Source organism: Pipistrellus hanaki (genome assembly GCF_964339955.1).
Source record: "Pipistrellus hanaki genome assembly, chromosome: 2".
NCBI classification, from domain to species: Eukaryota; Metazoa; Chordata; class Mammalia; order Chiroptera; family Vespertilionidae; genus Pipistrellus; species Pipistrellus hanaki.
Window position 1 is genome coordinate 125,922,188 of NC_140504.1, and position 13,666 is coordinate 125,935,853.

Consider the following 13,666-nt stretch of genomic DNA (forward strand, 5'->3'; position numbering starts at 1 on the left):
GCCCAGTCCCCGGGGCTGCTGGCGACTCCGGCAGCCGCGCGCCCGGCGCCCTCGGCCGCCCCCGGCCGCCCGCCCCCGCCGCGCCGCCGCCCGCGCCCCCGGCCGCGCCCCCGGCCCCCGGCAGCCGCGAGCGGGAGCAGGAGCCGCGGAGCCGGCGGAGGAGGCGCAGCCGCAGCCGCAGCCGCAGCCGCAGCCGGAGCCCGGGCCGCGGGGCGGGCGCGAAGATGCACACGACCCAGAAGGACACGACGTACACCAAGATCTTCGTCGGGGGGCTGCCCTACCACACCACCGACGCCAGCCTGCGCAAGTACTTCGAGGTTTTCGGCGAGATCGAGGAGGCGGTGGTCATCACCGACCGGCAGACGGGCAAGTCGCGGGGCTACGGATTTGTAAGTGGCGCGGACACGGGGAGGGGAGGCGGGGGTCGGCCGGGAGCCCCGCGGGGACGCCGGGGCCCGCTCGGGGGGGGGGGGGGGGGAGGAACCGAGCGGCGCTCAGCTCAGGGGTGATCGTGGTTGTCGGGGGGCTCGGCGACACCGTGCGATCACCCCTCGGGCGTGAGTGGCGCTGTCCCCTCGGTCCCGGCGGCGCTGTGGACGGGGAGCTGGTCCTGGCTCCGGGGGTTCCGAGGAGATGGGGCGGGTCTTGGTGCCCGGGGGTGGCGGGGCCCGAGGGGTAGGAGGAAACTGTAACCACTGCTGGATTGGGGATTGGGGATTGGGGGGATTGGGGGGATTGGGGAGGAGCGGGAGGGGCGGCATCCTCTCGGTACGGGGCTCCGGGGCCGGAGGCCAGTCGGGAAGCGCGCTGTTGCTTTGGCAAAAATGCGTGTGTGTCTCCTGGCGTTCCGGCTGGGGCCCGGAGGCGACACCCCGGGAATTCTGGGGCTCTTCTTCCTCCAGCCCCCACCCTTTTTCTTGTAACTGCAAAAATGGGTTTTGTTTTGTTTTTTAAATATGATCCTATGGCTCTTTGCAGAACTGAAATAGAGCATATTAAGCTTCCTGGGGATGGCAGCGTGCAGATTGAGCTGCCCCAGAGCAGGGAGCTCCCGAGTAGGACAATAGCTATTGTCGTTGGGGAGCGTTTGCGGGTGACTGTTTGGGAGAGCAGGCGGATGTGAGGCTGGACTTCTTTTTTTAAAGAAAACAGTGCCTCAGGTCCGGTGGAAACCTGGGGGCTTCGGAGGCGGGGTGAAGAGACCTAGAGGAATTCTAAGACAGAATTCAGGCTTCCAATTTTTTGCTAGGCCCTGCTAACACCCTTAAGACTTTGGAGCGTGTGTGTGTGTGTGTGTGTGTGTGTGTGTGTGTGTGGTCGGGTGGTATTTCTTCCTTTCTGATTTCTTCCCTTTTCTTTTTGGATGGGATATCAAGGAGTAAGTTCCAGGAAGAAAAAGAAGAAAAAGTTTAAGGACACCCTCCCCCCCATTTAGTTTTATCATAAATGATATTTCCAGTGCGATTCTGGTTTTCTTCAAGGGTTGATTTAGAGCTTTGTATGTATGTCTGTGTGTGTATGTTGCTAAGGTCACCATGGCTGACCGGGCTGCTGCGGAAAGAGCCTGCAAGGATCCCAACCCCATAATTGATGGCAGGAAGGCCAATGTGAACCTGGCATACTTGGGAGCAAAACCAAGGATCATGCAACCAGGTGAGAAACAAGGGTCCCTTTGTACCTACCTCCCCTTCCGCACTAGAGATGCCCCACTGCTTGCATAGAGTGAATCCTCAACTTAGAACATTGGTAGATGTATTTAGTAAAGTTAAACCATGTCTGGTGGTTCTGCCATGAGAACCTATAGATGCATTTAGTAAAGTTAAACCATGGCTGGTGATTCTACCAAGGCATTAAAGATAAATAAAGGAGAGTTGTGTCCACTCCTTTTAGGACTTGTGTACAAACATAGATCTTGGGGTCTTACACACCCAGACTTGGACGCGACTCACCTGTGTTCGGTAGTCATAGTCCACTCTCCATTTTTGAGTTTTTAGACACTTGTAGATAACTCAGATGTGGATTATATGGGCCAAATTTGTCAGTTCTAGCTGGTTATACTTCCTAACCCAGTGTTCGCTCTCCTTCTACCACCAGTTGCCCTGGGCTCAAAGCAGACACTCAGACTTGAACACTGACCCAAGAAAAGCATAGGGGTGAGGGTGGAGGTGTCTGGATGATAATGTTTAACATAAAGTCACAGAATATTAGTAATTAAAATAGATTTCATACTCCAGCACCCTCATATTACAGATGAAAAAACTGAGAAACTGATAGAGATGAGAAATGATTTACTCCAAAGTCACATAGCTATTAATCGCCAAGAGGGAGCACGGTTTTGTCTATGTGAAAACATGGCCTTTTGCATTTATAACACTGCCCTTTGCATTAGCACAGATAATTGAGAGTTGACTGTTGAACAGCTGTGAACTTTTCTTGAAATTTTGGAGATTGAGCCTTCCATCCAAACAGATTTACTAGGAAATGAGGTTGTGAAGAAAGTGGTGCATGAACAAATACCTATAAACAGTAAAAAACATGTATTTGTCTAATACATTGAGTGTATATACTAGGGGTGTCGAACTCAATCAGAGAAGGGGCCAAAATCTAAAATCCAGCCTAAATCGCAGGCCGAATGGTTTACTGAACAGTCATAAACTGACAATGTCATAAACTGACAGCGGAGTGCAGTGATGACAGCGCGGTGCGGGCCACATTGCAAGGCCTGGCGGGCTGGATTTGGCCCGCGGGCCTTGTGTTTGACACATGTGGATACTATCCAGAGAAGAAGGAACAGTTTGTTTTGGTGAATTTTTATACTATAATCTCTAAAAACCATAATCTTCCAAAGCATTGTTCAAAAGCATTCTAGAGTGCTCCAAATTACAAAGAATTTGTATAGATCATTATTCAGAATCATAGGGATATTTGCTATATGTAAGTTCATTATCAAGTCCTATTGTGGCTTTTATTCCATGAGAATTTTTCACTGGACTAATTTTCTAAGGTCTTATTCTATGTCAACTAAACTCGGTAGATAATTTTTTAGTTTCCACTTATATTACAATTTTTATTTGAATCAACAATAGCATTAAGAAAACTGGCTTTTAAATATATATATCTAATATTTTCTCTAAAGTATTAAAAGGATGGTTATCTTTTCTAAGATGAATGAAAGTTGTGATTGCTCTTTATATGTAGGAGTTGTAAATGTCTAACCATGCACAAATAGAGAATGTGGTATGTTTTGTTGTTAGGTTTTGCCTTTGGTGTTCAGCAACTTCATCCAGCCCTTATACAAAGACCTTTTGGGTAAGTCCATTAGCCCGGCCCTCCTAACTTTCAACTGCTATCATTTGTTAACCTGCTTCTTGTATACAGACAAGACCATCATGCCACAGAATGTTCCTGGTTATCCATGTTTATATATGTTTGTATATTCGTAATGCTGGTAACATAAATATTTTTAGATGAGTCAAGTTATCTGACCACATATGCAGCCTCCAAACCAGACAAATTTTGAGCTTATGATTAACAAAACAAAACAAAAATACCAGGTATGACTTGTGTATGAGACCATTGTGCCCCAGCACCATTACTACTGTTCAACTTGACTCAATTGTATTTATCTCTTTCTAACCTGACAGGGCTCGTATACAGTTAAGCTAACTGATCAGAAGGATACCATGATAAGAGGTGGAATAGTTCTGTTTGGAATTAAACTGTACCCAGTAGACTCAGACACACAAGCTCAGATGGTGATTAACGATGCATGGATGTTGGTGTTGTTGTTTTACTTTTCACAATAGTCAATAGACCTCCGTGTGCTTTATTTTATTTATTACAGTAATGAAGTGGTGTTGATAGCTAAACTGTGTGCTTTTTACTTAATTGAAAAGAGCTGTAGTGAAAGTGTTTTCTTTTCCTTGGGGAAGGGGCTCTTTGTGTTTTGGTTTTGGTGGTGGTGTTGAGGAGTGTTGACTTTTGACTTTGCCATGGGAAGCAAAGGGCCTCTTTTTTTTTCTTGCTTTTAAGCTGTAGCCTGTGACTTCCACTTAACCATACTTTGTAGTGAGTGCTAAATCGTGTGATTTCCCTCTGTAAGAATACAGATACATTGCTTGCATGTCTTAAGTTTCTGTTTCACTGGGGAGTTTTCTGGGAATGGGGCTCTTTCTTTTGCAATGTGAATCCACTTTTAGGCCTTCTAATTAAAGGTTCAGCAACTCGCATCAGATTTGTTAACACTGGTCAAATTTTTCAGTAGAGTAGCACTAACTTTCACCTTTCAGCCCTAACTCAGGTTATGAACAGCCTGCGCATATTTGTGTTACCTCTGGTCATATTTGTGATCATCAGCTTTCCTCACTTGCGCTCTCTTCTTTTCTTTACATTCAGACATGATATGGGTGGGAGATCCCCTAACACCTAAATTTATCCTGAACACTTAAGAGTCTGTTTGGCTGTACTCTACATGATCAATATTGCTATAACTCTAATTTCAGAGATTTAAGCTTCTTTTCAGATATTTTAACTTGTTCAAGAAGTGCTTTATCCTCAGCAACACCTTAGCCTTAACATCTAAACATCTCTAAGTGTATGTAGCATGGAAGGTTAGATTCTGCTCAGATAGATATCTACTTTATGTGTCTCTAAGAATAGGCACCCCTAAAAAGTAATGATATTTTTGAAGAGTCAATTTATATCTTTCATGAATACCTTCTTAGAACCCTCCCTTTAACATATCGATACTTCACCCTTACTGGCAATGGTTACTTTTTTTTAAACAGTGATAGAGTCTTCTGTCCAATATCATTAAAAAGAACCTTCATATTCATAGTTATTTATCAATGCCCCATCCAAACCATCCTGAATGCTGACAATAATTAGTGGGTTTATTGGTTCAACTACTTGTGTGAGGGCCCCTCCTTTATTAGTCTAGATGTTGAAAGAGGGATTGGAAAGGAAAACGTTCATCTTAGGAAGTGATGGTGAATTTAGTCATGATCTCACACTAATAATCTTGAAACAGTTAATACAACTGAATCGATCAACAGGTATTAGTATGTGTTTATTTTTCTCTGTGCTAGGGGTGATATAAAATAAGGACATTGCACTTTAGTTTGAGAACTAAAACAAACCAATTGGGAACTTGGTTGCTAAGATACTTGGTATTGTTTTCAGTACAAAAGGAATTCAGAATAGCAAGAAAATGGGTGATTGGAAGAGTTTGAACTAGGCTTTGTGTGGACTTGAACTAGACTTGAACCAATGGCTATATCATAGACAGGTAAAAGGAAAAATGGACCTGTTTTGAGGGTACAGGATGAGGTGAGGATAAGCAAAGGCACAGAGAAAAGGCTCAGCATGAAGAATGTCTATGTCTTGAGGACTAGACATGGAAATCTAGACTGGTTGTCAGAGTCCTTATAGTCCCTTAAGAAAGCAGCATGAGGAGAACCTAGGAGCAACCAGAGTACATTGTATCACCTGGAAGTTTTAGATCAAGCATGTTTGGATAGTAACCTTTTGTTTTTCATCTCTTTTAATATTAGCTGTCTTTATAAAGGATGGTGATGATTACTGTTTGCATAAATTGTTTGAACTTGAGATTCTTATTAAAAATAGATAGCATTCCAGATGAACCAAGCCAGCCGTCTCTTTCTTTTTTAAGGGGTTCTCAACACTGCTCTGAGTCCCAGAGTCTGTACCGAACAAATCACACCTGGTCATCCTAAATTCTATTTGAATGCTACATGTTCTTACTTTAGGCCTGGAAAGATGCTTGAGAATTTTTTATTTGATTTGACTTATTTGAAGTTTAGTAACTAAACTATTTCTTCCTAATTGTAATCTTTAAATGGTCCCCAAATTACTCTGGGCCTTTAAAGAGAAAACCTTGGCCTAAAGAATTTATGATGTAACACAGTGGGTACATGTAAAGAAACTTGTAAATTTTCTCAACAAAATATTGTAAATATTTTATGTTCGAAAGGAGCATTTTCTTATTGAAACCTTGGAGAAGAGAGAATACAGATCTGTGAGTAGAAATGTCTAGGCTAGTTTAGCCAGGCTGAAATATACTTAAACATTTATTCAATATACCTTTAAGTATTACATTTTAAGCTATTGTGTTAACATCATACTGGATATTATAGTGTCCACTAAAAGGGGCAGGAGGAACAATAACAAACATTAACTGAACATCTGCTACATGCCTAGAACTGATAAGGGATTTAAATAAATTATATAGTTTAATTCTCACACTAATTATGTGATGAAGGCACTGTTAATGTCCTTCCCCATTGGGTGATAAAATTGAGATGAGGAGAGGTGAATTAACTTGCCAGGGCTAGCAAGTGATAGAGTCTGACTCTAGGTTTCCCCGACCTTTCAAAAGCCATGTTCTTTCTTCTGTATCAAGTTGTAACCAATAAGACCCAACTTTATTCTCTCTTGTAATCTAATAGGAAAACTTACAAGCACCCAGAATGGCTGTTCCTGCTTCTTCAGATAAGGGAGAGAGACATCAGGTTGGTGGGATCCAGAAAGGAGGTAGTAGTTGACCTAGACTTCAAAGAGTGGTGGATGATGAGGAACTCTTGCATTGACTACTTCGCTATCTTCATCATTGTAGGCTCTTTGCATAATCTTATTTTATGCACAGCAATTCAAGTTGAAAATATTGGGTTCATTTCACATACAGAAGAATATGAGATTAAAAGATTTTAAAAGGTTGAAGCGAGTTCCTGAACACTGCACAGAGTGCAGGAACTAGGGCAGATTGGATTTGATTTTCAACCGGTAGAGATGGAGTGAGGATTGGCACCGCAGACAGAAGGATGGCATGAACAAAGGAGAGGACCTAGGAATGTGTGGTGTGACGTGGAAACATTGAGGAGCCCAGCTGATTTGGGTTAAGGGGAAGGTGGAAAGTAATCCTGAGGAAGTAGTTTGTAGCCAGAATTATTAAAGGTCTAGCATACCAAAGTTTAAGAAATTTGTGCTAAGGAATGATGTCAGGGGCCATAGATTACTAGAGCAAGCAAATGAGGTGAAGACTTTGTAGTTTTGTGATAGATTGGAAAAGGAAACCAGTTATGATGTCAAAAGTCACAGAGGGACCTGAAGAGATAGGAAGGAAAGGAAAACAATAGTAAAATTTCTTTCAAAGTATTCTGCTGTGTTCTTGTGCTTTTGTAACTGCTAGGTTTGTACATTCTGTGATTAATTGAGGGAAAGTATGTTGATAGATATTTAGTAGGAGGGAGATTCTCAAATTGCCTTACTGGGTTCCCTAGACTATGACAAGAACTCGTAATATGGGGATTTTTTTCAGAAGTCTTACCTTATGTTTTAGTCCATTTTTGCCTTCCTTCCTGAACTCAGATATTTTAGACTCTCCATTGTCTTCTGGATTCTCCTTTCTCTGAGTCTTAAAGGACTCCAGGGTTTCATTTGTCTTCCAGACATCTTCCTAGCCAGACTTCATGTAGGATTCTGACATTCCAAGGAACTTTGTGCTCTCATAAGCACATTATCAAATAAAAACTGTTGATGTAAAATAAATGTAGAGAGGAGAGTACTGTAAGAAACCCTGCTTATCTTTTATTGCATTCTTCATACCTATGCACACAGACACAATTTTATTCTCCTTGCTGTAGGCTAAAGTTATTTTCAGTTAACACCTTTACTTGAAGATACAGACCTAGCAACCATCATGTTATGTTGTCTTTAAAACTTTGGGAGTCCAGGGGTTAATGTTTCCATATCAGTGAGCTTCATACTGGCTGGCCTTTGCAGCTGATAGATGTTTTACTTTGGCCTTATAAAGACATTTTACCCACTGGAAACCCTTGTCGCATGACAGGATCAAAAATAGCCCAGCTGCAGCCCCTGCTGTCCATCACCACGTGTAAACTGGCATGAGTGTGGGCTCTCTTAGCCATGTCCGCACCTTGTGGACATGGTGGCCTCCAGGGACAGTGTTTTATAAAGCCACACCTGTCGCTGTGAAGGAACCAATCACCGGACCTGCAGAGGCGTTTTAAGTGTGTGCATGACCGTGCGTCTGGTTTCTGACAAGCAATTCAGAACATCGCTGAGTGTCCTGAAAAACCCTTGATGACGTGGTTTCTCCTGGCACTGGGAAAGATCTACAAGTCTAGTAAATTTGAGTGTATTTTTATCATTGGGGTCAAAGTTCAGTACCCTCTGTGATAAATTCATCTTTTCCATGGATGTTTGTTAATGAGTGTTTTCAGTAAAGCTCTGAAGAGGCAAAGAAAAATCTGTTTTTGAACATCTAAACATGAATTTTTCTGCTTTGAGTTCTTTAAAATGTGAAGACTGTTATTTGTACTTCTCATAAGTTGACTTTGCCAGCATCCAGATGGCATTATAGTGACATATTTTTAGAAGCATAAGGGGTTTTGTTGGAGATTATTTTAAAGAAAGCTGAAATAAGCCAGATGTTCATGGTAGTATTTTAAATGGACAGTAATGAATCCCAAGAGTGAGAACGGAGATGCATGGGTTTTTAGAAATACCTCTTGTGGTTTAATTTTTTTTAAAAAAATGTATGTTTAAGTTAATTCATTGGAGTGTGCTATGTATGTGATCTCAATGTATAATTTTAAAAGGTATTTGATTGTATTTCACTTTCTTGAACTTTTGCAGGATAATATATAACAATAGAATTGATTCATATAAAATATCGACTTATAGGCAGATATGCTAACAAATCTATTTCTGTTGATTTGGAGAATAAAACAAAAGCTAGTACATGTGCAAAAAAAAATGTTTCCTTACTCTATTGTGTAAACCTTTTTAAGTTTTATTAATTTCGGAAATATTTAGTTGTATTTCCTTGTCCCTGCCTTTTCCCTCAACCTCATCATTTCCCCAAAATCCCTTCTGTCTGTCTTGCATAGAGATAAACAAGCTGGCTGACCTTCAGTTGCCTGATAGTCAAACAGGTTTGATTGACCCTTGTGTCCTTATGAATTTTATGGAGAGAAAGAAAGGAAGAACGACAAAAAGCGTGCTGCACCTCTCTTTCAGATCACTGCCATGAATGTTAATAGCATTTCTGTAGCTTCCCACAACAGCCTCTTGTGATAGAGTGAGCTGCACTACAGTTCGTTTGAGAAGTGTGATTCTGCTGTGTTTACCACACTTGTGAACTTTTAAACTCCTTTTTTATTTTGTCGCCTGCTTCTTTTTTATTATTATTTTTAATAAGGGTGACTGAGGTTGCAGAGAGATTAATGTGTGCTGAGTCTGCATAGCAATTTGAAGTAGGGTTGCCATGATAATAAACATACAGATTTTGTTGAAATTTTTTGTTTTGACAAACCAGCCATCCCCCCCCCCCCATTGGAACTGAATGGTCACCTTTGGAGCCCTGTGTTCACAGCTCAGAATTTTTCTATTTGCCAAACGGTTTTGTTTGTGAACTCATGACAATTTTCTCAAGTCTTAATCAATTAAGCATTGATTAAATGCCTCTTATGTGCACAGCCCTCATGAACCTTGATATATTTTCCAAACTTTTGCTAAATGATATTTATTGGATCTAAATGATTGTAAACAAAAACATTATCAGAGAGGGTACCATCATATTCTGATAGTTGAATTCCTTTGGGGGCACTCCCTGGCTTTGGCTACCGCCAGAGGACTTTGACGGACCCCTGGAAAGCAGATATTGTGGCAACCCTATGCTCATAATAACCACTAAATTTGAGTTTGTTGTATTTCTGAGCAAGAAATGCTACCGAGAGGAGGCAACTACTGCCTGACTTTGTTTTCCATTTCTCAACAGGATACCGGCCCACTACGTGTATCCACAGGCCTTTGTGCAGCCTGGAGTGGTCATTCCTCACGTCCAGCCGACTGCAGCCGCCGCCTCCACCACACCTTACATTGATTACACTGGAGCTGCGTATGCACAATACTCTGCCGCAGCTGCTGCCGCTGCCGCCGCCGCCGCCTATGACCAGTACCCCTATGCAGCCTCTCCAGCTGCTGCAGGCTACGTCACCGCAGGGGGCTACGGCTACGCCGTGCAGCAGCCAATCACCGCCGCCGCACCTGGGACAGCTGCCGCCGCCGCTGCAGCAGCTGCCGCCGCAGCAGCCTTTGGCCAGTATCAGCCTCAGCAGCTGCAAACAGACCGAATGCAATAGACCAGCCATCTGATCAAAGTTGAATTGTTTTCTCTTTCCCTCCCAGTTCCCCAATTTTTAGTAGCTAATAAGAGTTAACATTAACAGCTTTAAAAAAAAAAAAAAAAAAAAAAAGCTATGCTTTGTGAAGCAGAACTATTGTTATTTTTATACTCCAGTAGTGTTCTAGATGAGAAAGAGGTGAGAGAGAGAGATGGGGGAGTGGGCGCAGTTTTGGAAACCAATCCCAAAGAGCCTGAGGAAATGAAAGGCCACTAGGAAGTGATGGCAGAAGTAACAAATGGAACTTCATTTTTATAATGGGATTTTTATTTTTGCTCTTTTTATAGTATCAGGGAAGCAAACTGCCTTTTACAAGTTAGAAGATGCTATTTGAATCTTGTTGAACCAGGGAATACAGAGTGAGCAATACATAGCTTGAATTTCATTTAAAAGCAGATTTTTTTTTTTTTTTTTAGAAAAACAAAATGGTGAAAGCACTGATTGTCATTTTTAAGTTGCTATGGCCTATAGAACTTTTTCAAGTAAGAAGGTACTGTTCTTACTCTCTCAAAAATGGGCATCGAACAATCACTCTAGGAGCGTGGCAGTGGGTGAAATGGTGGACGGGCACCAAAGCTGTTTTCTCATCTATCCTGTGGATGAGCGGGACTGTGGAGCAAGTGATGTGGAATTAATGGGTGCAACAGCTGTACAGACAATCAGTAACACGCACAGTTCTGGAAAGAACACATCACTTGTGCTTGTTTGATGAGCTTGTCACATTCTAATCCCTCTCCCCATCCTGTTTCAATTTTGGGAAACTTGTATCTGCTGGTGTCAGCAATTCTGATTCTGAAATAGGATCAGGCTTTTACTACAACAGCCTTCTCTTTCTATTTATTGTGTCGACTCGTGGCTTACGATTAAAGGCAGGCAAAGTTTGCAGACTCTAAACTCTTAAGAATTGTCTTAAGGGCATTTATTTTTTTCCCCTTTTTGAATAATTTTACACTTTTTAGTATCTATTTCAGAGTCCTATTTAAAACTATTTATTAGTGAATACAGTACATGAGACAACAAAGTTACTGAGATTACAGTTCTTCAGAGGTTAATGATAATGTGGTTTATACTGTGCCTTAATAGTAATGCTATTTAAGATATTTATTTTTAAGTTTTACTATGCTGCACTCTAAAGGAAGGAACTTTAGATGTGACACTGTAAAATTATGTATTCATCTCATGGCATAAATTATTTAGTAGGTCTAGATGTAGCATATTAAATATTAACCTATTCAGCTAAAGATGTTGACTTGGATTTATTTAAATTCATATGTGCACTGTATGAGAGAGTACTCTTACATGAACACATTTTAGTTTTTAGGTTTTAACCAACAGGCTATATTGCTAGTTTCATGCTTCCTTCTCTAAGTTTTGCTAGTGTAGATCTCATTTATTGGTACTTCATTAGTTTAACACTATTCTCATGTAGTTTATGTAGTTTTTAAATGCTGCTTTACATTTTTCTTCTGAAACTGCAATACTTGCAATTTTTATTCTTAAGCTAAATTGAATACTATTTTACACTGTATTGGATTTTTATACTTGAACAATTTCATACAAGGGAAGACAGGTTAGCATTTTTATGGACTTTCTCCATTACCACTGGATTTTCTTTAAGTATTCCCATTCTAGACAGTGTTATGTAATGTAGACATGACTCTCCTGTGCAGATTATTTATTCATTGTGTACATTGCTTTATAACATTTCAGATCTTCTCATCTATTCACTTGTATTAAATATAATTTTTAAAAACTCCTGTTGCATTGATTGTTTCTAATTTTATTATAAAAGTGGAATGATTTCTCCTTTTAATTAGAATTAATAGCCATGATTTATATGTAACCATTTCAGTGAACAGAAAACTTCCCAGACACCCCATTTTTATACCTTATAGCAAATTTTATTAACTCACGTACATACCTTATATGTAGCAAATGACATAAGGTCCTTCCCCAGCAGCAAACTCTCAAAGACTATTGGTGTCACTGCTGCTTTTGGTTAACGGAAGGTTGCTGCAAGGGCCATGGAGGGAGCAGAGTGATGCGGGGAGCGGGGAAACTGAGGCTTGGCATTAGGTTGTACCACTTTCTAGCAATGTGAATGGAACCAGTTGCTTTTCTTTTTTAAAACTGATTGATTAATGGATTGATTTTTAAAATTTAAATTCTTTATTAAAGTATTACATATGTCTCCTTTTAACCCCCATTGGGCTCTCCCCAGCCTCTCCCACCACCCCCCCCCCCCAACACATGCCCTCACCCCTACTGTCTTGTATCCATGGGCTATGCTTATATGCATGCATACAAGTCCTGTGGTAATTGATTAATTTTTTAGAGAGAGGAAGGGAGGGAGAGAGAAAGAGAGAAACATCGATTTGTTGTTCCACTTATTTATGCATTCATTGGCTGATTCTTGTATGTGCCCTGATGGGGAATCTAAATTGCAACCTTGGAGTATTGTGATGACACTAACCAACTGACGTACCCAGCCAGAGTGGAACAAGTTGCGTTTTGTAATTTGTTTTTTGGATGAGGTTTTTATTTCTTATCTATAATATTGGAAGTAATACCTGTCTCACATGTTTATTTGAATATTAAATAGATTATATCAACTACAAGTTCCTGAAGGCTGTTTGAGAAGCGATATGTTCGAAAACCAAATCATTTCCCCCCCATTAGAAATAATGTAAATTGAATTAATCTATTCCAGACCCCCAAATAATACCCTGTTTTAACCTTTCTCAGTTGGCTGATGGTTGTTGCATGAGCATTTTTACACCCTTAGCCACATCATCACTCTTGATGGCCTCTTTACGTTTTCAAATGGTGCTAATCATCAATTTCGCTTGCCATTCTTGGTAGCCCTATCAGACATGTGAACATCTCTATCATATTTTGCTATTATTTCTTTTTTAAGCTCTATCATTGTTCTCACAACTTTCCTTTTCACTTTACTGCTATCACTAACCTTCTTAGGATCCAAGGTGACGTATTGTACACAATTTAATAGTAATAAGCAGCAAAAAAGCAAGAAAACACGAAAAATATTCACAGCACAATTTCTTGAGATACTAACAAGTGAGACTTAGCAGTAAAATGATTCATACTCACACATTCTCTTTTTTTCTCACCCAAGAGATGCATGACTGACCATACAGGTATCAGCATAAAAGGTTGTTTCATCAAGAACTAAAGTTTTGCTTGACAACCAAGACATTTTTTTCTGTGAACAACTTGGTCAAGAACCAAATTGTTCAAGATGACAATCATTCAAGAAAGAAGGTTTAACTGTACTTGGCACAGAGCCAAATACAGGGTCAGCCCTAGGTAAATGATCATTAGTAGCAGTTGGAATGCCTAACAGTGACAGCTAACAAAAAAGGAAGTCACCTAGTAAGATGTTAGCATTTTTTAATTTTTTCCACTCTGACATGGCA

The 13,666-nt window shown here is 40.8% G+C and overlaps 1 protein-coding gene across 1 annotated transcript; it reads left to right on the forward strand.

Moving 5' to 3' along the window:
* The first annotated feature begins 84 nt into the window (after positions 1-84).
* On the forward strand, positions 85-11,986 carry RBM24 (RNA binding motif protein 24). Its single transcript, XM_084872761.1, has 4 exons — positions 85-392; positions 1,533-1,656; positions 3,258-3,312; positions 9,824-11,986. The coding sequence occupies exons 1-4, from the start codon at positions 225-227 to the stop codon at positions 10,185-10,187; spliced, it is 711 nt and encodes a 236-aa protein (XP_084728887.1). The 5' UTR covers positions 85-224; the 3' UTR covers positions 10,188-11,986.
* The last annotated feature ends 1,680 nt before the right edge of the window (positions 11,987-13,666 follow it).

Coding starts and splice junctions, on each gene's coding strand:
- RBM24 (XM_084872761.1), top strand. CDS start 225: ATGCACACGACCCAGAAGGACACGACGTACACCAAGATCTTCGTCGGG. Junction 393..1,532: donor AGTCGCGGGGCTACGGATTT/GTAAGTGGCGCG, acceptor TATGTTGCTAAG/GTCACCATGGCTGACCGGGC. Junction 1,657..3,257: donor ACCAAGGATCATGCAACCAG/GTGAGAAACAAG, acceptor TTTTGTTGTTAG/GTTTTGCCTTTGGTGTTCAG.